The 26,067-nt window shown below is 45.1% G+C and overlaps 2 protein-coding genes across 3 annotated transcripts; one reads left to right on the top strand and one right to left on the bottom strand.

Moving 5' to 3' along the window:
- Nucleotides 1–760: 760 nt before the first annotated feature.
- CCDC78 (coiled-coil domain containing 78) lies at nt 761–17,477 on the top strand. Its single transcript, XM_081839800.1, has 15 exons — nt 761–974; nt 1,616–1,747; nt 2,570–2,656; nt 3,708–3,887; nt 4,185–4,337; nt 4,554–4,604; nt 6,610–6,698; nt 6,786–6,864; nt 9,815–9,940; nt 10,458–10,675; nt 11,691–11,865; nt 12,549–12,592; nt 13,788–13,854; nt 16,420–16,520; nt 17,189–17,477. Exons 1-15 carry the CDS (start codon nt 897–899, stop codon nt 17,313–17,315), a joined length of 1,707 nt encoding a protein of 568 aa, XP_081695926.1. The 5' UTR covers nt 761–896; the 3' UTR covers nt 17,316–17,477.
- A 596-nt stretch (nt 17,478–18,073) lies between these two features.
- On the bottom strand, nt 18,074–24,220 carry LOC309329300 (adenine nucleotide translocase lysine N-methyltransferase-like). Of its 2 annotated transcripts, none has more exons than XM_081840096.1 (6): nt 24,149–24,220; nt 21,591–21,754; nt 20,168–20,272; nt 19,534–19,674; nt 19,237–19,287; nt 18,074–18,748 (listed from the first exon to the last, which is right to left on the bottom strand). In XM_081840096.1, exons 2-6 carry the CDS (start codon nt 21,750–21,752, stop codon nt 18,560–18,562), a joined length of 648 nt encoding a protein of 215 aa, XP_081696222.1. In that variant the 5' UTR covers nt 21,753–21,754; nt 24,149–24,220; the 3' UTR covers nt 18,074–18,559. The 2 variants fall into 2 exon arrangements, with proteins under 2 accessions (XP_081696222.1, XP_081696223.1); XM_081840097.1 differs by lacking the exon at nt 24,149–24,220 and adding an exon at nt 23,034–24,130.
- Between the last annotated feature and the right edge of the window lie 1,847 nt (nt 24,221–26,067).

The raw sequence follows: 26,067 nt of genomic DNA, 5'->3' as shown, positions 1-26,067 counted from the left end.
ATTGACCACTTTTTGGTCTCTGACGTTGCCCACCCCTGGCATATATGGCCCCCCCGCCCCACCCCAGTTGATGATGAAGGACCTCGGGCTGTAAAAGTTTCCCCACCCCCTGCACAAACTCATTCATGGTTCCCTGTGCATTGTTTGGAAGCTACTTGGACCTTTAAATGAATATTGCATCATAAATGAATGGGATAAAACCCACCTAAGTAGTAATGGAAAGGAGATATTTCTTCCTACCAGGATGAAAAAAATGGTACTAGTGCCAAATTCAGCACATGGCACACATTCTTTTTTTAAAAAATTCACTTTTATTAATTTTTCCACTTTAACAATCCAATCCAATCACATTAAATATTCCAGATTATACATATACATATAAAATAATCTGAATATTCTGCCAAATTATAAATTTTTAATAGGACTTCCCATGCTTCAAGTTCGGAGGGGTCTGATCGTCTCATACTTCTACTGCTTTTCATAGTCACTTCCGATGGTTCCTCTTATTCTTTCTGTTGTTAACCTTCCTTCTTTCACAGCCTCTTGAGTTGTTCCCACAAGCAAGTTAAAACAAGCAGTGATGGATTTTATGCCTATGATTCCCCTCTATAAGTGGCACGCATTCAAGACTGCTGGATTATAACAAGGAATTGGCCAAGGCCTCCTCCGATCAAATAATAATCACAAATAACACGGAGTCTCTCATTTACTCCACCTTGTTAACAAGGTGAAAGCCACACCCATTAGCAACCTGAGTTGATAGCAACCCTTACCTACGTAGGCAAGATCAATGGGCAAATACATCGTCTTTCAGATACACTCCTTTTTGCTTTCATCCGGGTTTTCTCCTCTTGCAGCTGAAGCTCCAAACCCTCCATCACCAACCCTTGGACCACATGGACTTTGGGAATGAGACTGAGAGCAGCCGTCTTACTACCTTCCGAGAGCAAGTTCAGCGCCTCAGCAATGAGAACGTAAGTGTTTGGTTTCAAATGTGCCTTCTGCTGCCTTCCTGCTCCCCATAACCTCCACCTTTTCCCACCTGGTGCCTTAGAATCATAGACTCATAGAATTGAAGAATTGGAAGGGACCCCAAGGGTCATCTAGACCAACCCATGACAGATGGTCATCCAACCTCTGAGATGGCTATTGAACTTCTTTAGTCCTTGTTGGACTACAACTTATTATTATTATTATTAAATATAATTATTTATTATTCAATATTTATTATTATTTCTCTGTTTACTCATAAACATTGCTCAAAGTGACTTACAAACACAGTAGAAATAATAATAACATTAATAATAATAATAATAATAATAATAATAATAATAATACAAAATGCAATATATTAGGGGAAATGGGGTGGTTGTGTTTTTGTTTTTTTTAAAAGTTATATTAGGCAAACGGCATACAAAAATGTATTTGTCAGGACAATTTGGTATTAAAATACAGATGAATTTTCATGAGGACTCCCCACCCCCCAAACAAACAGATAAGGAAATTGATTTTAAGCTTTGAAATATGGGGAAATGAGATAAATTGAATTGGACCAATTTGCCTGTGCCTAGTCTGAATTTTGTGGGCTGAATATGTTTTCCTTCCTTCCATGCAGGTTCAGCTGCAAGACAGGAACGAGAGGCTCTGCGCCAAACTTGGGGAGCTGCAGGAGAAAATGGGGCAGGTGGCTGGCTCCAAAACCGACTTGTCATCAAGACTGGTTCATAGTGAAGAGGAGAAACTCAAGGTAAGGCATAGGGCAAGGTCCCTGCTGCACAGAGACAATTAATAACACTTTGCTTCTCTCCCGATTACATCCAGTTGTTCAAAATGCTTCACACACAGTGCCTTGGTCATGGTTATGGCAGCCCTGCAAGGTGGGCCAGGCTTTCTTTGTAAATCAGGGGTGAGAAAACAGTGACTCTCAGACCCTAACTAGCATAATTTTATTATTTATTTCATTTATTTATTGTATTTACATACTACTCCTTATCCCCAAGGAGGGCAGCAAACAAAAATCCTAGTTAAAAACAAAAAAAATTCTAAAACAGATAGAAAACTCTAAAAACAATTCCAAAAACATCTAAAAGCAGTGCAGACAGGGGTAGCCTTTTGTAATATGGTGCCCTGAGCGAGGACAAAATTTGGTGTCTGTCCCTAAATATTTCTTATTTTCATAATAATTCGTTTTGGAATAGAGTTTGTTAAAAGTGCCCCTCCCCTTCTCACTTCCCATTACAGTCACACCTCGGGTTGAATACGCTTCTGGTTGAGCGCTTTTGGGTTGCGTTCTGCGGTGACCCAGAAGTAACAGAGCATGTTACTTCCGGGTTTCGCTGCTTGCGCATGCGCAGATGGTCAAAATGACGTCACATGCATGCACGGAAGCAGCTAATCGTGACCCGCACATGTGCAGTCGCGGGTTGCATTCACTTCAGGATGCAAACGGGGCTCTGGAACAGATCGCGTTCGCATCCTGAGGTACCACTGTATGTGCATGCTCTTGTGCACGTTGGTTTGAATCCATTTTTAAGCATCTCCGAATGTTCTTATGTTCCTGTCCTCTCAGATTTCCAAGGACTTTGTTGATTTCCAGATTGAAACCAACAAAATGAGAGAGCGTCATGAAGCAGAAAACTTTGAACTGAAGAATCTGGTAATTGACATAACTTTTTGTCATGTTTATTCATTTCCATGGGCCTACGTTAAGTGAAAGCTCGTGGACTCCCAACCCATCATTTTCTTTATTGTCTCACCGTACGACAGTGCCCAAGATTCTTTGCAGAACCGGGGACAAGGCTTTGTAGAACCAGATGCAGAAGCTGGGAAGAGCTATAGTAGTCCAGGTCACAGGATATTGAAGACTTGTTACCATTTCTGCAGCAGCTTCCTAAAGCCATCCAATCAGCATGACAGGGGAGCTTTTTAGCCTATGAAAAGGAGCCTCCTCACCCTTTGTGCTGATTGGAGCCAATCAGAGGGAAAGGAGGTGAGTCAGCCACTGAGGATTGGCTCCAAGCGTCACTCTGAAGAGCAGGGCTGGCCCAAAGTGGCCCACTGGGGTTGGCTAAGAGGGACAGGGCAGGTAGGGCAGCCAGGAATGCTGCCAGTCAGTGTAGACTAAACTGGGCATGATGGATCAGTGGTATGATTCAACATAAGGCAGCTTCCTAGACAATCCTGTTCACATTTATTCTAAAGACCCCTCAAATTCTCTTCCCCCCCAAAAAAGTCTTTAGAACATATAGATCTTGCTCTGCTCTAGAAAGTACAAGTTCAGTGATAGGGAGTCTCAACTGATTGATAGACAATTGTTACATAAAACAGGACAGGAAATAACGGTCCTTGAGTATGTATATATATTTCTTATGCCAGAGTATCTTTTCCAAAAGAGAAATATCTAGCTGCAGGATGGAAACCAGATATGGCTGGATATGTGAATATTATAAAATGAATCTGCATTTGTTTCAGTATATTTATCTTTAAATATAAAAGCCACACAAAATCTGCCATCGTCATCTTCATTTAATTTATACATCGCTGAATTCCCAAAATGGCCTCTAAGTGGTTTCTAAATGTAAAACCAATTGCAAAAACCCCCCAGCTATGCTGAGCATCAAAGGCAATGATCTTTACAAATCTCCCCTCTCCCCAAGCCTTGTTATGACAGTTGCATACATTTCCCTCGCTGTAATTTGCTTTCCCAGATCCTGACCCTCGAGAGCCGTATTCTGGAGGTGGAGCTCCATGATGAGAAGACCACTGGGGAACGCAAGGCCTTACAAGAGCGCTTGAGTGCCCTAGAGACCAACCACAAGGAGCTGGCAGACGAATATCTTGTTCTGAAGAGCAATTATCTTGCACTGGGCAAGGAACACGAACAGGAAGTATGGGCCGCTCATCTTCCACGGAAACCTTCTTCATCCTTGTGCAATCTAGATGTTTTGGACTACAACTCCCATCATCCATGGTTGGGCCATGCTGATGGGAACTGTAGTCCAAAAACATATGGAGGGCACTACGTAGTGATGGTTGTAGAGGCTGTAAAGGGTTTTATACACCCAAAATAGCTCCTTGAACTTCTAACACATAGAAATTGATAACTGGTCAGGTCATAATAGCTGGCTTCCAACCCAAGGGATGGCCTTCACCTCCATAACACACTTACCTGCTTTGCTTTGTAGGTCGCTAAGAATGAAGAGCTTAGCAGAGAGTTACTGAACTTGGCCAATGCCCGAGGCAACAGCCCCAAGTCCCAAGCTCAAAACAACAAGGATTCTGTGGAGTTAGAAAGGGTCCGAGCCTTGGTCCACCGTCTCTCTGCCCGCAAAGTGAAGGTATGCATTTGTGGCCATCTCAGGGACCCTCCATATGCTTTTTATTGTGTGTTCATGATAGCATGCGATCCTGCTGTCCTTGCTGTTTGTCACTGCAAGAACAGAGTCCTGCACTAGATGGGGTTTTGGCCTGATGCAGCTGGATCTTCTGATGCCCTTATCTCTTTCGTATGCAGAAATCTAATGCGTTCTGTCTTCTGTGTCTTCTTGCCATAGCCAGAAGAGGTGGTGGCTTCCGAACATGAACGGCGGAAACTGGAGAGAAGTGTGAGTGTGCGATGGTGATTGTGCTGTGCTCTGAAGAGAGGCGCGAGGGAGGGCGGGACGCCAGGCAAAGCATTTTGGTGCCTGATAGAAATTCAAATCAGTTTGCTCCTGCAGCCAATTGGAAGCCGTGCCTTGGTTTTTGAACGCTTCCAGGAGTCGAACGGACTCCCAGAACGGACTAAGTTCGACAACCAAGGTACCGCTGTACATTAGGGGGGAAAATCTGCACCTAAATTCTCTGGAATTCTCATGAGGACTTTTAAAATGAATGAATGAATGAGTGATTGTTATTGTTATTGTTATGCGGAAATGTGCAGAACTGAACTTTAGATTTGGACAGCAGTGGGGCTTATGCCCGTGCTTCCCAGGGAGGGTGCGCTCCCAAAGGGGGTGTAGTGTGGAGGGTGCCCTCCCAGGCACGGGATAGCCGCTCGGGTTCATGGATCGGTGCTCGCGACCTGCAGCCGGGGGCGGAGCGAGCCACTGATGGCAGACATTCAGCGACTCCCAAGCCTCCCCCAGCTGTCAAAACGAAGGGGGGAGGCACAGCTCTCCCCTTCCCCTGATGGCTCGGAGTCGGGGTAGGCTTGGGAGTCGCGGGTTGGCGGCACGCCAAATGTCACCCCCCCCCCCAGCGAAGACACCTGGGATGACTCGCCTCCACCGCATCCCCCCTCCTCTGCCCCTGGATTTGGATAAAAAAAAAAAACAATTCTCCCCCTCTCACAACACTACAATTAATGGTCATCCAATGAAGCTGAATGTTGAAAGATTCAGAAACAGATTTTCAAAAAGTCTTTCTTCACAAAGTGCATGGTTAAACTCTGGAACTTGCTCCCGCAGGAGGCAATGCTGGTCATCGACTTAGGTAAAGGTAAAGGGACCCCTGACCATTAGGTCCAGTTGTGGCTGACTCTGGGGTTGCGGCACTCATCTCGCTTTATTAGCCAAGGGAGCTGACGTACAGCTTCCGGGTCATGTGGCCAGCATGACTAAGCCGCTTCTGGCGAACCAGAGCAGCGCACGGAAACACCGTTTACCTTCCCGCCGGAGTGGTACCTATTTATCTACTTGTACTTTGACGTGCTTTCGAACTGCTAGGTTGGCAGGAGCTGGGACCGAGCAACGGGAGCTCACCCCCTTGCGGGGATTTGAACCGCCGACCTTCTGATCAGCAAGTTCTAGGCTCTGTGGTCTAACCCACAGTGCCACCCGCGTCCCTGGTCATCAACTTAGATAGCTTTAAAAGAGGATAGGACAAATTTGTGGAGGACAAAGGCTATCAGTGGATGCTAGTCATGATGGCTATGCTCTGCCTCCACAGTTGGAAGCAGTAATGCTTCTGAATACAGTGGTACCTCGGGTTACAGAAGCTTCAGGTTACGGACACTTCAGGTTACAGACTCCACTAACCCAGAAATAGTACCTCGGATTAAGAACTTTGTTTCAGGATGAGAAAAGAAATTGCATGGCGGTGGTGCAGCGGCAGTGTGGGGCCCCATTAGCTCAAGTGATGTCTCGGGTTAAGAACAGTTTCAGGTTAAGAACAGACCTCCAGAATGAATTCAGTTCTTAACCCGAGGTACCACTGTACCAGTTGCTTGAAACAACAGAAAGGAAGACTGCTTTCACACTCAGCTCCTGCTTGAGAGTTTCCTACAAGCATCTGGCTGACAACTGGGAGAATAGGATGCTGAATTGGATGGGTCATTGGCCTGATCCAGCAGGCTCTTCTTATGTTCTCAATACAGTGGTACCTTGGGTTAAGAACTTAATTCATTCTGGAGGTCTGTTCTTAACCTGAAAATGTTCTTAACCTGAAGCACCACTTTAGTTAATGGGGCCTCCTGCTGCCGCTGCGCAATTTCTGTTCTCATCCTGAAGCAAAGTTCTTAACCTGAGTTACTATTTCTGGGTTAGCGGAGTCTGTAACCTGAAGCGTATGTAACCCGAGGTACCACTGTATGTAACTAACCTCTTCTTCTGTTCTTCTCCCACCTCCAAGCTTTTTGGAAACCAGGATCACATCACTGCCCAGATTGAAAAGATGAAAGAAATGTACAACTCACAGCAGCAGAAGTTAGAGGAGAGAGTGTGAGTACGAGTGCCCAGCGAATCAGAGGGTTATATTCACTGCAAACTTGCATTGGTCTTCTGCCACACCGCTCCTTGTCTCTGCAGGGTGACCCAGGGCAAGGAGCTGCAGGAGGCCAAGAAGGCGATCCGGAACACGCAGCACAAGCTGGCGGAACAGTCGGTGGTAAGGAAACCTTGGAAATCACAGCTGAACTACACTGTCAGCATGATTTATGGATCACTAGGGATGGGGGAGAAGTTCCATTCACATTTAAAGGCCTGTCGACCTAATTTGCACTTTCTGAAGCAATATGCCAGCCAAAACACTTCTCCACATTTTGCAATGCTGTTCTCCAGCCAAGTAATGTGTATGAAGAATGCAAATATTTGGGTATATTGTTGAAAAGAACATATAAAAATGCATTTTCTTGGGGAACACTGCTTTGCAAAAATGTGCAAGTTGAGTAAAATTGCATGTACAGTGGTACCTCGGGTTAAGTACTTAATTCGTTCCGGAGGTCCGTTCTTAACCTGAAACTGTTCTTAACCTGAAGCACCACTTTAGCTAATGGGGCCTCCTGCTGCCACTGCGCCGCCGGAGCCCAATTTCTGTTCTTATCCTGAAGCAAAGTTCTTAACCTGAAGCACTATTTCTGGGTTAGTGGAGTCTGTAACCTGAAGCGTATGTAACCTGAAGCATATGTAACCCAAAGTACCACTGTATATGTTTGGAGAAACTTGCACTAAAAGGCTGATGGATTTTCATGAGGGTTAAAAAAAATAATCACAAATTTAGGTGGAAATGTGGAGAGCTGAAGACTGGAAAAAAAGGAGAAACAAAAAGTGAAAGATTTGCCCATCCATATCAACTCCTACAATCTTTAAATTCTGAAGAGGCTATTGAAGCTTGGGAACCTAAAAGCAGTTTCACGCAACATCCTCAGACACATAGTTAATACAACGAAGTTGCTTGCCAAATGCCAATGAGATCCAGAGGGAAGGTGCTGTCACACTGAAGGATCGATTCCTTACAAGTGTGGAACGGACTTCTAGTTTACAGAATGGGCTCTTAATTTACAGATTGCAGGTGTGATGCTTTTGGACAGATGATCTGCCAGTAGCTTGCACCACTTCAGATTGTGGGTGGCAGATTTAATGCTCCTTGACATCAGAAACTTATTCCACATGCAGTGCAACGGCATGTACACATATGGAAAACATCTAAAGCCAGTATAATAACAAATTCAGGAAACAGAGTAACAAATGAAAAATGAGATGAACCGAATTTAGAAGCTTGCTCCTTCCTTGTCCTCTTGCCTTCTCGTTCACAAATCCCCCGCCCTCAAGAGATGGATTAATCTATCGCTTTTGACTTCTCTCAATTTCTCTCTCTCTTTTTTTAATAATTTTTATTAACTGGCCAATCACATCAAATTAAATCACATCATATAAATTCCGAATTACAAAGCCAAATTTTTAAATTTTGTTGGGGGAACCCATACTTCAAGATCCAAAGGGGGATTCAGATCATCTTCTTATTACTGCGTTAATGTCCAAATCAGTCCCAATCAGTCCAAACAAAGTTCATAATTCTATCCAGTCTTATCTTGGTGTTGCCACATCATATCTTGTTCGTATAATTTCTCTTTTTCCTTTACGATCTCTTCTGTTAGTCTCCTTAAGCCGATAGCAAGTGTAATAATCCTGTGTGGATTTCCCGTTCCTCCACTAAGTCCAGATGGTTTCCATATATCTCCTTCGTAGATAACATCACTTTTTCCATCGTAAATTTTGGCATTTGTCGCTCTTAAGTCCCACCGAGAAGTTGATTCACGATATGTAAACAACTCTATTTCTCTCTTTCTCCTCCCAGACCCAAGAGCTCCCACAATGCCTCACAAAATGGCGACGGCATTTTTTTTTCTGAGTGCGACACTCCAAAACTCTTAGCTTTCCAGCTTCATCTTGAAACATTGCTTTGGATCGAAAGTTTATCTCCACACAGCCTTAAATCCACAGCTTAAGTCCTTAATTTCTGACTCATTAGGGGAGGGGGATTCTTGTTGAATCACATAAAAAAAGTAAAGGCAGGTTTTTCCCCCCTCCCCCCTCAGTCATTTGTCATACCGTATCTTGACATTCTTCTCGTATTTTATTGTTGTCTTGTTATCAGAGATCTCTTCTGTCAGCAGTATTTACTCCCCTTTTTCCTTGATGTATGTGCAATTAATCACGTCCAAATTGTTTCTTTTAAAGATCATTGCAACCAGCGGCGCGGATCGGGGACGGCGTCGAGGAGTGCCGAAAATCCCACAGGAGGGCTTTGTGCCTAGTGCCCCCACCCCCACAAATTCGGGGGTGGTATAGCGCACAGCAGGCAAGGGCCGTCCCCCCCCATAATCCTGGGGGGGGGGTTAAGGAGGCTAATTACCGACTTCTCTCAATTTCTCATTTTGTCCCAACCTTAAGTTCAGTTTGCCACATTTCCTCATCAGTTTTTGATTTATTTGTTTTTAAATAGGCCTTGTGAAAATCCCTCGGCATTGCAGGGCACCGTTTTCTAATATACACATGTTCTGTTCTTATTTATTAACTTATATGCCGTTTGATTGCCAAAGGAAGCTTCTAAGCAGTTTGCAAAATATTAAAACTAATTTACACAAATGTTAAAATGCAAACACCTGTAATAATTAAACTATCTATACAATCAAACAACCCCATTAAAACATAAACATCCCTAATGAAAATCTGCTATAGATTTGGGAATTTGTTTGTTTGCTGTGCATTGGGACACCTCTTAGGACACCGTAAGGAAATTTTGTATGATGGTTCCTGAGAGCAAGGAGCAAGTTTTCATCTAGGTTTGGATACAACTGGATGCCAAGATGGCGGACAGAACCGCTCAAAACTGAATTGACTTTTTTGGTTTCATATTATTCCCATACAACACTAGGCACTGGTCTACTAGTACATAATAAAACAATCCATTTAAACAACAACACAACAGTTGAAACAGGAGGCTCGGGTCAAGAGAACACCTGTGTAAATAGGTGCAACCTCAAAAGCCGGAAGAATGCCAATACAGATGATGGCATCTCATATTTCAACAAGATTGTGTGCCATTTTGCCTGCAGGTATTACTCTCGTCCCAAAGCCAGCTCCAAGAAGTGGAGGCAGAGAATTCTCGGCTTCAGCTGCAGCTGAAGGAACTGAATGAGGAGTACAGGTCGCGGCTCCTTCAGTACATCACAGATCTGGCAGTGAGCAGTTCCCTTTGGGGTGGGTGGGTGGCAGATGTGCCAGAGCCTGGATCTTCTCCACCAAATCCCAGAGCAGCTGGTGGTGGTCCAAGCAGACAGTGCTGGGCTTTGATAGCCAAACCATCTGACCCGGCCTAAGGCAGTTTCCTGACTTCCAATCCCAGCCAGGATAGTGGCAGTGTGCTCCCATTCCCAGTTTCAAAATAAATGGGCCATGAATTGGGAACCCTCAGGTCTGCAGGAGCCAATGGTCTCTCTATCTGCCTCCAAAGCCACAGTCCTTACCAGCTCTGCTATGCACCTTCTTTGAGTGCTTTTGCCTGGCTGGAATGTGTCGATGAACCCTGAATTTGCATGTGTTGCTCCACCCACTTCTGCCTCTGGTCCCGCCCACCAGGGTCATGTGTCATCTGGAGGGTTGTCCAGAAGGGACTGTGGCATTTGGTCTGAAAAAAGATTCCCCACTCCTGTACTGAGCTAACATATGAGACTGTCTCTGTGTGTCTTGTAATTCAAGGAGCACATGGACAGCAAGTCAGTTGCCGCTGCAGCAAAAGGGACCAGCAAAAGCACCTTCAAACCGGCTCACATGAAGCGCTTTGTGGATGGCATGCTGCAGGACATCCGGGCTTCGTACAAGTCAAGGGAGGAACAGCTGGCCAAAGCCACTCGCGGCTACAAGAAACGCCTGCAGAACTTGGTCAAGAGGCACGAGGGCCTGCTCATTGCGTACAGGTAGGGGAGAGGCCACATTGCAAGGCAGCAATCCCGCTAGCGCCGGCAGTTATTCCTGCAGTGGCCATAGCATAAGCAAATCTCCTAGTAAAGGTAAAGGGTAAAGGGACCCCTGACCATTAGGTCCAGTCGTGACCGACTCTGGGGTTGCGGCGTTCATAATGGATGGGGATTCGAACCGCTGACCTTCTGATCAGCAAGTCCTAGGCTCTGTGGTTTAACCCACAGCGCCACCCGCGTCCCTAAATCCCCTAGTGCTGGTGGTTAAATTCTACCCCTGGTAAGAGGCAATCCCCTAGTGCAGAAAGTTAGTCAGTAGAATCTAGACACCAATTGTCAGTAAAACAGGATCTTTATTTAGGCACTGAAAGGCCGGTGCCACACAACCTCAACCAGCAAGTAGTTGAGGGGTGGCACACCAAATATGAGAACAGCACATGCGTTTATAGTTACCAGCAAAGGGACCGTTCTGTCTATAAATGGCAATACTTCCTTCTACTAAAGTCTACTGGGTTTCATTGTGAGATGAGACATCAAAACTCTTTTCTTCTCCTCCCTCCTGCTTCCTTATATCTCCTGCTTCCTTATATCTCCTGTGAACGTGTTGTTCCGTCCTTCTCTCATGTTTTATTGCAAACACAACCTTCACATTCCAACCTTCACACGCAACTTCAACTTTCATTCTATAATCAATATTACAGTGTCTGGAACTGAGGGAATCCCCATAGTGCTGGCAGTTAAATCCTACAGTGGCTTGATCTGTGGCTCCATCCTTTTCGGTGGTTGCGCCTCCCTAAGAGTTGATTCATCAGTTCATCTCAATGCACATGGAAGCTGTCTTTGATGCGTCTAATGAAGTGGGCTCTCTGGCTTATGCAAACGTACAATGAAACTTGCTGAGGACTTTAAGGTGGTGTGTGCATGCGCACTTGTGCTGCGTATCACTGTGAATATATGATTGGCAAATCCACTTCTTTGCCATGCCTAAGGGCTGATCTGTAACCTCTGCTTGCAGGATGCAGCGTGAACAGATTCGGTCGCTGGGCAGCCACGATCTGGATCCTGGCCCACCAGAACACCATTTCACCATCACAGATGCCGAGCTGCTGACAAGCACCTCTCAGGAGCTGAACCGTCTGCGGGAGGATAAAGCCAACTTGGAGGGCCAACTGCACGAACTGCAGATGAAGGTGAACAGGGGTGGACTTTGTTGCCTAAATGCTGGGTCCTTTTAATGGAGGAGCCTCTCTGTTTGGCCCTTGGGCCCTGGCCATGCCCTCTTTCCCCAGGCCACACCCACTCACCAGCCCTGCAGTATTACACCTTTGAAATATACTCTGAGTCAAGAGTGGATTTCATGCTCTTTATTCAGCTCATAGTGGTGAGGAGGAATGGAAGTTTCCCCCACAATATCTGCTTTATGTACATTGTTTACACAATGGGCTGCACGTGATTGGCTAATTCCGGGATTCTCCTGTAGGCCAATCAGGTTGTGGATTCACTTCCACCTGGAGCTGGATTGGGTGGCTCCTGTGGACCAATCATACTGCTGCATTGTTCTAGGACCAATCAGACTGCTGCATTTTGGATCCTATTTAACTCAGTACATAATAACCTTCCTTTCCCCCCACTGTCTGTCCCTGAACTCTGATAAAGCCCGTTGCTTGTATGGAGAAGGATGGGTGAGTTTGTTTAGAAACTAGCCCTCTGTACAAAGGTGACATTGATATTCATGGTTCTGCCGCTCAGTAGCATGTGGCCCTAGGAAGGTTGTGCAGAAGAGAATGTGGCCCTTAGGCTGAAAAAGACTCCACACCCCCAAAATGGAAGTTTTGATCAAATCCATCACCTTCCCCCCTGCTTTCCCTTACAGGTAAAGTTAAGTCAAAATGCTGGCTCAGGGACATCACCTCTGCAGTAAGTACTGTTTTTTACTGTACATCAGGGCTGGGGAATATGCAACCCTCCAAATATTCTTGGATTCCATCAACGTTACACCACATTGACATAGCATAATACCTCAACCACACATCCACATCATGAAACATAACATAGTAGCACAAAACACCACATCCACACAATGAAACATAATACCACATCCACATAGTGGAATGGACTGGTATGCTGAGATGCAGGCGAGAGAAATTCACTTCCTTTCTCCTGAGTTTACAGCAGCTAACATGACCTCTAGAGGGAGATCTTGCAGCCCTAAACAAATTTCTACGTTAACCGGCACACAATGCATTCCTCGGTTCATACCATCCTTTCTATACAGTCAGAACTCCCCGAACATCAAATGTGACCTATATTTTGCTTATGCAGTCCCCGGACAGGCTACGAAGAACTTTCCCACGGCTTGCCTGCATACTTCCTCGCAATTAGATCACCTATCCTCACGATTTAAGCCACCCCAGTGAAATAAGTGGATTTACCCAGAAGCATAGTAATGGAATTTGCAAATACATAAATGGAAGAGTTGCATTCCAGGGCTTCTGTCCCTCCCTTTCTCACCAGCCAGAGCCCATTGTTTTACAGAATGCTTTGCCTCGTGCAATATGTGGGGCTGCTAACGTGACTTTGTATTTGCTCATCTGACCATCTTGGGGGGGGGGGAGATAGTTCTACTAGGGGCAGCCAACATGGCGCCATCCAGATATTGCTGGACTCCCAGCAGCCATCCACCCTGTGACCATGAGCCACACTGGCTAGGGCAGATGGGAGCTGGAGTGCAGCAACATCTGTAGGACATGTTAGCTACTCCTGAGGGTCTGGGCAAGAGATAGAGCAGCCTTTGCCAACCTGGTGCCCTCCAGATGGACATCTCATGCTGATATCCAGTCATCTAGTTCTCATTTGTCTTTTTAAGGCATGATACTTGATTGTGAATTACTTGTGGCCTGCAGGAAACATTCTTAATTTCATACCATACTGGTGCCCCCTCCAGATATTTTGGGCTACAATTCCCATCACTCCCAGCCAGTTTGGACATGCTGACTGTGGATAATGGGTGTTGTACGCCAAAAACATATGGAGGCTGACGAGTCACAGAAAGAAATGGATGGCTTGCTGACAGGGCTCTTTCCAGTTCCCTTTTGCTCCTTTTTCTTTTCAGCACGCTGGACGAGGCGGGCTGGGCTGAGCTCCGGAAACAACTACGAGAGTTCACTCAAACCACACAGGTAAAACACTCTGGTAACACAGTAAGGCCAATAGTGTCAATACACTGTGTGTGTGTGTGTGTGTGAGTGTGTGTGTGAGTGTGTGTGAGAGAGAGAGAGAGAGAGAGAGCGCGTGCGCGCGCAAGAGATCATATTCCATACAGTGGTACCTCGGGTTACATACGCTTCAGGTTACACATGCTTCAGGTTACAGACTCCGCTAATCCAGAAATAGTGCTTCAGGTTAAAAACTTTGCTTCAGGATGAGAACAGAATTCGTGCTCTGGCGGCGCGGCAGCAGCAGGATGCCCCATTAGCTAAAGTGGTGCTTCAGGTTAAGAACAGTTTCAGGTTAAGTACAGACCTCGGAACGAATTAAGTACTTAACCTGAGGTACCACTGTATTCATATTCTGCTGGATCAGTTCAATGACCCATCTAGTCCAGCATATAACAATTTGTACCATCTGACTGGGTTGTCAATTCTCACAATGGCCAACCACTTGTGGGAAGCCTGTAGGACTTAAAACTCAATTTAAGTTATGCGTTCAATAAGGATTAAGTATGGATTTCAATTCACACCTGCTCTTTCTTCCCCCTTTCAAGTGACTTGAAATACCCCATCCATTATGAACAGCATATATTTTCAAATAAAAACTCCCCCTTGAAACCACACAGATATGTTGGTGTAAAGGTCAGGTAATGGTTCCTGAAACTAGACCTGAAGTCTAGAACTAATGCCCGGGGGCTGGATCCGGCCCAATCGCCTTGTAAATCCGGCCTGAGGACATTCTGGAAATCAGCATGTTTTTATATGAGTAGAATGTGTCCTTTTATTTAAAATGCATCTCTTGAGTTATTTGTGGGGCCTGCCTGGTGTTTTTACATGAGCAGAATGTGTGCTTTTATTTAAAATGCACCTCTGGGTTATTTGTGGGGCATAGGAATTCGTTCATCCCCCCCCCAAAAAAAATATAGTCCAGCCCCCCACAAGGTCTGAGGGACAGTGGACTGGACCTCTGCTGAAAAAGTTTGCTGACCCCTGCTGAAGGGGGTGTTTGGCCGTCTGGGTCTCTGTATGAAAGGGGGTGCTGTTCTATTCATCTGCCAAAAGCACAAGGCCACAAAGCACAGCTGAGCGGCAGAACATCTACTTTGCATCTGGGGGGCTCCACACTGGCTCCCTCTCTTTTATAGGACAGAGTGGTTTTGGTACTGTCCTTGTTACTCCATTATCATTTATTAATTTTTATACTGCTTAATGCCATACCAGGCATCCGAGCAGTTCGAAAGTATAAAAATCAACCACAGGAGCATTAAACTATAAGAATCCATAATTAAAACACACAGTAAAACAATCCCATTAAGAGAAACATCCATAACCAGAGCAGGCAATTGAACAATCCCATTGAAGCAGCAAAGGGATTAAAAACAAGAGGCAGTGATATCAAGGGAGCGCCTGTGTAAAAAGGGGCATCTTGAAAAGCCAGTAGAATGCCAATGCAGATGGGTTTCTCTCATATATCAAGCAGGGAGTGTTGTTTCATTGTTTTAAACTCTGTGAGCTGCCTTATATAATTAATAATAATAATAATAATAATAATAATTTATTTGTACCCCACCCATCTGGCTGGGTTTCCCCAGCCACTCTGGGCAGCTTCCAACAAAGACCAAAAATACACTAAAATGTCACACATTAAAAACTTCATTGAACAGGGCTGCCTTCAGATGTCTAGTTGTTTATCTCTTTGACATCTGATGGGAGGGTGTTCCACAGGGCGGGCGCCACTACCGAGAAGGCCCTCTGCCTGGTTCCGTGTAGCTTTGCTTCTCGCAATGAGGGAACCGCCAGAAGGCCCTCGGCGCTGGACCTCAGCGTCCGAGCAGAATGATGGGGGTGGAGACGCTCCTTCAGGTATACTGGACCGAGGCCGTTTAGGGCTTTAAAGGTCAGCACCAACACTTTGAATTGTGCTCGGAAACGTACTGGGAGCCAATGTAGGTCTTTCAAGACCGGTGTTATGTGGTCTCGGCGGCCGCCCCCAGTCACCAGTCTAGCTGCCGCATTCTGGATTAGTTGTCGTTTCCGGGTCACCTTCAAAAGTAGCCCCACGTAGAGCATATTGCAGTAGTCCAAGAAGGAGATAACTAGAGCATGCACTACTCTGGCGAGACAGTCTGCGGACAGGTAGGGTCTCAGCCTGAGTACCAGGTGGAGCTGGTAGACAGCTGCCCTGGATACAGAATTAACCTGTGCCTCCATGGACAGCTGTGAGTCCAAAATGACTCCAAGGCTGCGCACCTGGTCCTTCAGGGGCACAGTTACCCCATTCAGGATCAGGGAGTCCTCCACACCCGCCCACCCCCTGTCCCCCAAGAACAGTACTTCTGTCTTGTCAGGATTCAACCTCAATCCATTAGCCACCATCCATCCTCCAACTATCTCCAGGCACTCACACAGGACCTTCACCACCTTAAAAACATACGGGTGGAAAAAGTGGCCTATACAAATAACATTAAAATCTGCCAGTCTACCCATCCTTTTTTTGTCCTTCCTGTCTCTATGGTTGCCTTCTCTCAACCTCAGGAGGATCTTGAAAAGGAAAGGAGTCAGCTGCTGACACGGGCGATGGCGGCAGAAGAGCAGGTAGCTGAACTGCAGGAGTATGTGGATAAACACCTTGTAAGGTGAGAGGTCTTTTCACCTGGGTGAGGCTTTAACTGTCAAAATCTTTGATGGGGCTCTCCCATCACCTCATGTCTAATAATTATACCACTTCAACATTTGTATAGAGAAGGAATGGGCAATTCTTTTACAGCCCCATGGCTGCCTTCCCAGTCACAGCTTCCCCATCCTTGTTCTGGGTGTTGAGTCTCTTCAGCAGCTCCTCTCAGTGCCAAGTTTCCTGAACTGAGGAATCCAGCCTGGTGAAACAGTAATATAGGGCTAGCCAGGCCCTTATTGGTTCCTCCAATCACCTGACCCCACTGGGCTGAACAACAGCAGTACCATCTCCCCCATTGCCTTACACAGCTTGGGCTGGAGGAGGAAACTAGAGGCAATTAAGTTGGGATATAAATGACATAGCCCAGGAAACCTCCTGGTCATGAGAACCAGGTGGCCTTGGTCAGCCAATGTCCTCCTACTGTCTCCCACACATAAACTACCAAGCCTACTCTGCTCTCACAGTCCCTCGCCATCATTACTCAGGCGGTTCCATCCACCTTAAGTACCTGAATTTAAATGTCTACATTACATTCACTCCCCACTGGATTTGATCAGGCCCTTGCAGGGTAGGTTTGCAACCACAGCAGAACTGGGTTAACGCCATTTTCACTGTGCTGTTGTGCTGCAGGTACAAGCAGGAGATCTTGAGGCTGAGGAAACTTCTGGGAATAGAGAGCCACGAAGAACTAATTGCCGGAGCTTCTAACCCTCTGGCAACTTCAAAACCCAAGAGGAATTTCAGTAACGAAATGTAGTCTCTTGACACCTAAGCTATGGGAAGAAAAGGCTTTGTAGCATCCTCAAGGAGGACTGGCACTTTGGCCTGAACAGCAGGTGGATTGCAATGGTTGGGTATACTTCCATCCCACAGAAGAGACTCCAGGAAGCAAGTGGCTCAATGAAGGCCTTTCAGCAACCATTTTTGTCTTTCGATTTTTTAAAAAATCCCGTCCTTTGTCTAAGAGGCTCAGAGCTGTTCTTCCACCCATATGCTACCCCCAAATTATCTTCGTAACAACCCCAGGAGGTAGGCTAGGATGAGAAACCGTGCCTGCCGTCCACCGATAACCATGGTGGAGCAAGGATTTGAACTCTAGTCTGAGACACTCAATTTGCAATGTCTTGTGAGCTCTTACATTCCAAATGCATTTGTTTCTTCTTTCAGTATTTCCATTGCATTCTCTCTCCCTTCTGTCTTACTCCCACCAGCTTTCATTCTGACATTCAGATGCTTATTATCGTGTTCCAGTGAAATGGTTAATGAAATAAGCCAGATTTACGGTTGAACTTGAAAATTTGGTTTGTTTAGTAACCTTGGTTGGAATAAAACCACGAACCATGGTTCAAATGATAGCCTTTGAAAGCGAAACTAAACTCAGCTGAAATCCCCCCCCCCCCGTTATATGGAAATTACGTGTAACACTAAACTATGATTTAGAGTAGTTTGCAAACCATACCACCATGTGTAGAAACCTGAAGTTGTACCATGTTAGTAAAATATATCACTATCTGGTACATTAATCCTCAGCATCCCGAGGATCACAGTTCTCTTTATTTCACAACCAAAGCTCCAAGCTGAGGCACGGCATGGGTTTGCTACCCCAATAAGATCTTAGCAGCCCACTGGACCACACACTGAGATGAGTAAAAAAAATAAGTGCTGTGAAAGTTCATTACAAAAAAATAAATATACACACTACTCCACAGTGAAGAGACAAACCTGTCCCATCCTGCGGCAAAGGTTCTAATGAGTTTCCAGAATTAGCAGGATTCGGGGGAGGAGTTACGGAAACCATGTGATTTCCCTTGACAAATCATCTCCTTGTTCCTGCCTGCTTCCCTCCCTCCCTCCTTCCCTCCCTCCCTCCCACACCCCAGTGCTTATAAAGGGCTGTCAAGGCCAGCAATTGGAAAGAAGCAGATTTCACTCTCTGAGCCACTGGAAACAGCCCTTGTCCGTCTTGCAAAGGTGCCTGCTTGTTTCCTAGAGGACACATTCTTATACCGGGCTTCCCTCTGGTCTGTCCTGCTCGGATTGCCGTACAGTCTTGATGTCGTAGGCCCAGGCTCGGTTCAAACCTTCCCCAGCCATGCTGGTGGGTGTCCAGTTGGGAAGGGGGAAGCGTCCAGCCACTACACGGGCCTCATCCGGAAGTTCCACAAGCAGCTTCCTTTCCAGAAGCTGCAACTGAGAAAAGGGAAGAAAAATGCCTGGGTTATTTAACACACACACACATACACACACACACACACACACACACACACACACACACACCCCACTGCACTTAATTGTATGGAAACCTCTAGCTGGTTTTTTAAAAAAAATAAAAATACAATTATCAAGATAATATAGTTTTAAGCAGGTGTTTAAAAACATTCAAAGGGGAATTAAAATCAACAGAACTTTAAAAAGAGATTAAAACACATGTCAACATTCTGCATGGCTGGATAAGCTTGCCTAAACAAAAATGTTTTATGCAGCTGCCAAAAAGAGTACAGTGAAGGCACCTGCCTGATGTCAACATACAGGGAGTTCCAAAGTTCCTTGTAACAGTGCCAGCTCCGCAGGTCAATGTTGAGTTGGCATATACGGTGTAAGATGATTCTGCAAGTAATCTGGTCCCAAGCTGCTGTGGGCTTTATATATGAATAGTAATAGTAAATAAATATGCTTACCACGCTAGGTGCCAAGAACACAGTGACATTCTTACAGTCTGACAGATTCACCTTTAAGAGAGAGTACCAAGACTATTGGTTAAATTGATCCAATGTCTGAAGCCCAGCTTCAATCGCTAGCACCCAGCCTAATACCTACAATTAAAAATATTCCTATCCTGGCCTAAAAACTACCTGCCAGCCGGACTTTGCAGCCTGCCTCATGAAGAGGCTGACAAACACCGGCAGCCAATGTGTCGCGTGTCCTCTCACTACCCCCAGATTACCTGTGCAATTTCATGGAGCCTCTTGCCTCACCTTCCAAAGATCATCCCGACAGTAAGAAACTTTTCCATAGCAGCCGGCCTTCCAGGCATGATAGTTTGAAAGTCGTAACAGCCATGGATTGAGCTCATAGCCAACAGCGGGTCTGAAACCTTGCTTGTAAGCCTCTAGCACCTGGAAGCAAAGCCAAGGCACTTATTTTATTGACTGCATTTGTGATCCTTAGAAATACAGGAGAGCTGCCTTGCCCCAGGTCAGGCTATTTATCCATTGGACCCAAGTGTAGGGAACCTTCAGACTACAGCCCCCAGCATCCCTTGCCATTGGTCATGCTTGCTAAGGCTGGTGGGGGGTGTAGTTCAGTAACATCTGGAGGGTCAAAGGTTCTCCACACCTGATCTAGCCCAGATGCATCTAGTGATGCATTTGCAAATAAGATTCTAAGATTATTATTTTTGGGACTCTAGCCTTGATCAAGCATTTCTTCAGAAGCTAACGCCATCTGTGAAGTTTACTTAAATCACTAATAGCTGGAGGGCTAAAGGTTCCCTAGCCCTGTTCTACTCTTCCCTTTCGATCCAAATTCTTATATATTGTAGTTCTTTCAAGTGGGCCACCCAGCTTCATGGAACATGCCACCATCAAGAAACAAGCTCGCTGCTCTTACAATTCTGCCATCGCCTGACCCTAAATCCACCATCTTCCCAGAGCGTCCTTTCAGCAGCGACATCACATTCTTCACTTGATTGGCATTTGCTGGGACATACGGCACCTGGATGAGGAGAGAGAGAGGTAAGCTCTGAGTTGGAAAGGGCCACAGAGTTCCGGGGTAGGGAATATACATGGAATCCTAAAGACTCTAAAACAGTCATTGTCAGTGCTATTTTTCTAGAAAAAGTGGTGCTGGAACTCACAATGAACACCGCCTTTGTTCTCTTATAATGACAATGGTGCCCACCTGAGAGGTGTCAGAACTGAGTTCCGATTAATTCCGGCTGAAAAAATGCCCTGGTCTTTGTGAACCTGGTGTTTTCTGGATGTGTTAGACTACAACTCTCATCAGCGTCATATGATGCTGGGGCTGATGGCAGCACAGCCCTGCTAGCGCCATGGGGAGCTCATGGGTGAACCAGATCTTGGAAGAGGGAGCAGCTGACTTGACGTGACTATCTTGTGGTGAGCTAATCAATTATCTGCCTACTCAAATAGATAGGCAAAAGGACACCCAATTATTTGGGGGAGGGAATATTTTGACATTTCTCTGGATGTCAACAAAGGGTTGGGGAACTTTCGGCCCTTCAGGGGTCATTGGATTACAATTCTCATCTGTGACCACTGCTAATACTGGCAGCGGTTGTTGGGAGTCCAACATCATCTGGAAGGCCACAGGTTCTCAATTGCTGCCTTAAAATAAGGAAGCCAACATGATACTCTTCAGATGTTGGTGGACTACAGCTCCCATCAGCCATGGTGGTTGGGGCTGATGGCAACTGAAGAGCATCACATCAGGGTATGGCATCTGGAAGGCACCCTGATACAGATTGTAATTAAGCATTTCTGAAGGAGCGTTTCCACCCCCATCGTTCACCCGGACACTAAGATCCAGCACAGAGGGCCTTCTGGCAGTTCCCTCATTGCGAGAAGTGAGGTTACAGGGAACCAGACAGAGGGCCTTCTCGGTAGTGGTGCCCAAGGAAATAAGCAGCTATCCTATCTTTAAAAGACATCTGAAGGCACTCCTGTTCAGGGAAGTTTTTAATATTTAATGCTGTACTGTTTGTAACATTTGATTGGGAGCCGCCCAGAGTGGCTGGGGAAACTCAGCCAGATGGGCGGGGTATAAATAAATAAATAAATAAATAAATAAATAAATAAATAATTATTATTATTATTTCAAATATCTGGCCATCAGAATCAAATCCATGAGTCATCTTCAGTATGTTTGTGCTTTTTAAAAATTTCCAAAGACCCTTCTTTGTCTCATAAGGGAGAGTCCTGCCTGCAGAAGTTCCCTCCCAACACAATAATCATGTGCCAGTTAACTGTGCTGCTTTCCCCTCAAATGTCACAGCAAATCATCAGCTATGTACCTGTAATTTTAAAGGCACTTTGCGGAATCCTGGCATGAGAATTCCTGCCCACACAACATAGGCGGTCAAGCCAGTGCCTGCTGCAATTTGCAAGAGGTCCCAGACATCCACAGGCTTTCCGTGCAACTCAGCTGCCAATTCTTCAGCATCCTCAGGATCCATGTCTGCAAGGGGGAAACATAAGAACCACCTGTATCGGGCCAAAGGCCATCTACTCCAGCATCCTGTTCTCACAATAGCTAACCAGATGTGTCTGGGAAGCCAGGACACAGGAACTGAGTGCAACAGCCCTCCCTCCACTTGTGATTCAGAGACATAATCCAGGCATATGGAGAGAGAAGATAGCCCTCATGGCCAGAAGCCATTGATAGCCCTATCTTCCATGAATTTATCTAATCACCTTTCAAAGCAATCCAAATTAGTGGTTCTCACTACTTCTGGTGGCAACAAACCCTACACTTTAACCATGTGGTGCAAAGAAGCTTTGTTGGATGCCCTTAAATTCTAGTATTATGAGGGGGAGAAACATTTCTCCATATCCTTTCTCCACACTGTGCATAATTTGACACACCTCTCTCATGTCTCCTCTTGCCATTTCTTGCTAAAAAAGCCACAATACTGTAACCTCATGGGGGTGTTGCTCCACTCCTTTTTCTCATTTACATCGATCTTTTTTTTAAAAAAACACAACCCATGGTAGCTTACATAATTAATTTCTTTTTAAAAAATCACAATTCAGAAGAAAACATGTAAACACACACATCAGCATAACATATAAGCCAGTAGAATGTCACTGCCTTGAATAATAAAAATTAAAAGCCTTGAATGATAAAAATGGTCTTTAGAGCCCATTTAAATGCAGGAGGAAGTTTGGCAAAGTTCTACCATTGTGGGTTCATCAATACCAAGGAAGGTTCTGCCTCCAATATCTTCCATTCTGATCTTTACTCATAGCTCACTCGGCTCAGTAGCCCAGAGGCAAAACTACAACAAACCATAGAGTGTGTTTCATATGTATACTAGAAGCATATACTAGTGCAGTATTATAGCATATTCTATGGGGCACCATGCCAAAAGGCCAGGGGAAACAGAATAACAAATACCAGTGATGTGTGCTTTCAGGAAAAGTTGGAACTAGGAAATTTTTTGGTTCTGTGAGATTCAAATAAAGTGCATGGTGTTGTTTAAATGTGAAATTCAAACAAATTCAAAGCCTTATGTGGAAATTTATTTTATTGAAAAACTTGTATAATACAGTATTGCAAAATGTGGTAAATTCAGTAGCACACTCTTCCCTGATATTACTAAAACTTTAAGAAAAGCGGTGAAAACAACAATAAAAAATTATTAGTGTTAGCATGCCTGAAATATTAATGCTTTCTAGGACGAGTCAAATTGATCGTGTTGATTTTAGATTAAAGTTGCAATTTTATACACATTTACTTGGCAGCAAGTTCTATTGAACTCTGTAGAACTTCCTTCTAAATAGATATGTATAGATTGCATGGTTAATTAGTAATGTATCCATTTCATTTGCTGAATCTGATCTGTAATTACTCACTAGATTATATATACTTTCCTGGGAGGAAGTCCCATTGAACTCAGTGAGGCTTACTGCCAAGCAGGAATGCATAGGTCTGCACTGTAGGTTATGAGTTAATTTACAAAACAATAGCATTTCTAAAAATGGACGTTTTCCCCACTGAAAAACATAACAATGCAGACCTTTCCAGTCCACGTTACTACTGAATGCCTTTTTAAATCAATCAGAAAAGCAGTGTGAGGCAAAAGATGGATGATCGGTTGGGGAATCCTGAAGTCTTGAAAACATTATTTGGGAGAAGAGGGCACTGACCCGGTTTCTGTTTCTCAGCATTACCAAATTTAGCAATTTTAACATTAGAATGTCAACCTTTGCATCAACCTTAGAGCTCCAGCTGCAAAATGCTGCTATTTAAAAATCTTATCTCCTCCACCCACTTCTTCATTACAATTCAATCAATCAATCAACTTTCATTTGTTACCATACGCTACAGAACCGCGGGGGGGGGGGCGGACCGGCGGGCGGCGGTAGTGTAGCGCAGTGGTTATAGAGTTCCAGACTAGGACCAGGGATACCCAGGCTTGCATCTTCCTCGCCAGCCCGCCGGGTGACCTTGAGCCGCTCAACCTCTTTCTCAATTTAACCCAATCCGAGGATGAAGTGGCCAGGGGGCAAAAGCAATGTTCGCTGCACTGAGATCCTTGAACGCGAGGCGGGATGTGTAAAAAGAAAAGGCAGGAAGAACGAGAGCAGTGCCTCTGAGAATGGACAGAATGCACCTCCCTCCCTCCCTCCCCACGGAGCAGCTTTAAATAAATTTCGCTAAATAAATAAGTCAACTGGGATCAAGAGACAGGGCAAGTTTCTACAGGAGGGACAGGAAAGCATTGCTCTCCAGCTGCGATCTCGCTCTTTTGTTTCTTTCTAGGCACCAACAAGCCGGCGTTGGGGGCAGAAGACCACCTCCTCTCATCCCCCGCCCCGTATGAGCATAGCACGAAGGCGCCCACTTTACCTATCCCGGAAGCCTGGTCCGCCCAAGTCTCCGTCAGTCCGGTCGTTAGGATGCTCCGTGTGGAAACAGGCACTCGAGACACATTAAGTTCCGCTAAGGAGAAAGGGGCAGGGATCTCCCTCCGCTGCTGTAACCTTCGCGCCATCCATTTAAACACTATGAGGCCCCTTTCAACGGTCATGGCTCTCTCCCCCGCCCCAAGAATTCTGTAGTTTGTTAAGGGTGCTGAGAGCTGCTAGGAGGTCCCTAGCCCCCCCTCGCAATGCTACAGTTCCCAGAGTCAAACCCTCTTCACAGGGAACTGTGGGAATTGTAGCTCTTTGGGGGAAACAGGGTTCCCTTAACAACTCTCAGTACCCGTAAAGGTAAAGGACCCCTCGACAGTGAAGTCCAGTCAAAGGCGACTCGGGGGTTGTGGCACTCATCTTGCTTTCAGGCCAAGGGAGCCGGCGCTGGTCCACAGACAGCTTTCTGGGTCATGTGGCCAGCATGACTAAACCGCTTCTGGTGCAATGGGACACTGTGACAGAAACCAGAGCACACAGAAATGTCGTTTACCTTCCTACCGCAGTGGTACCTATTTATCTATTTGCACTGGCATGCTTTGGAACTGCTAGGTTGGCAGGAACTGGAGCAACTGTAGCACCCTGCTTGTGGTTAACGCTTAGCTGGAATGAAATATTCAACGCAGCAATAGAGAAATTAAAATAGTAATTTATTTGTCAGACAAATAAATAAGAGGCACAGTGGTACATGGTTACCAAGCTCTGGCCTGGCCTCCTGCCATTCTGGCCAGCACTTATATTCCCTTAATCCAGCCCCCTTTGCTCCTCCTGTGGCTGCCTCTGTCCAATCAGCCTGGTTGAAATTCCTATTGGCTGTTTGCTAGAACCAATCACAAAAAATACACCCACAAAAGATACACCCATTTCCTTGCCCTTATAAGGGAGACAAAGAGCTATATATATGACATATAAGTAATAATATATCTTACATGGAATCTTAATTACCAGCTCACCTCTTGCCCTTCTTGCCCTATTGCCTTCTAAAACAAATGTTTAATCTTACATTTTTTATGTTCAACAGATGTCAAGCATCTTGAGTTTCACATCAACATTGAAAGATTTCCTTCATTTAATGTTTCTAAACAAATGCCTGACAACTATATATCAAGACTGCTTGGATGGCGTCTTCTGTCTGGCAGGGGGGGGGGGGGCTAGGCTCATTTGCCCCTCTGGTCTCCTATTGCAATATGACTCTATGAAATAAGAATCTAGCATTCCTTAAATCCTTTGCATAATTACATTTAAGCCAATATATTTAAGCTAATATATTTCATACATTTATCATAGGTAGCCTCTTAAAAGAATAAAGCTTTTCAAAGTAAAAAGGAAGAAACTCAGTAAAACAGCTCTTAAAAGAAGCCTCTTCAGTTTAAGAAAGAATGGCTTTAGAAAAAGACTTCCCCAAAAATGCTCTCTTTCTTCTAGCTAAATGTTTTTCTTTCCATTTGCTCCTGGCCTTTCAACCTTAGAAAGAAGATCTGGCTCATTTTACTGGGAGGCACATTAGTATTATCTTACCCCATTCCTAATGGTGTTTTCTCAGCCTTGGGGCAGCATATGTAATTCTCCCTTTTTATGACTTTGAGAATTGTTTTTCTACTATAAATCAATGGGGCCCTCTTGTCTTAGGAGAATGGCCAAGGTTTCTTCTGCCTGGCATGAAACATTTGAAAATCCTTTTTTAAGCTCATTTTTAAATACAAGCCTTGATTGAAATATATAGAAGCTTTGATAAAAATGCAGGCTTATGGTTAGGTGCCTCATTCCCCCCTTTCAAGCTCAAGGACCTTCATCCCAAGTGTCCTTGATAGCTTGACCTTCATCATATTCCTGAGGTAAAGCTCTGTATAGGGC

This window comes from Podarcis erhardii, assembly GCF_964252035.2.
Source record: "Podarcis erhardii genome assembly, chromosome: 14".
Classification (NCBI taxonomy): Eukaryota; Metazoa; Chordata; class Lepidosauria; order Squamata; family Lacertidae; genus Podarcis; species Podarcis erhardii.
This window is presented reverse-complemented; position numbering and strand designations above follow the sequence as displayed.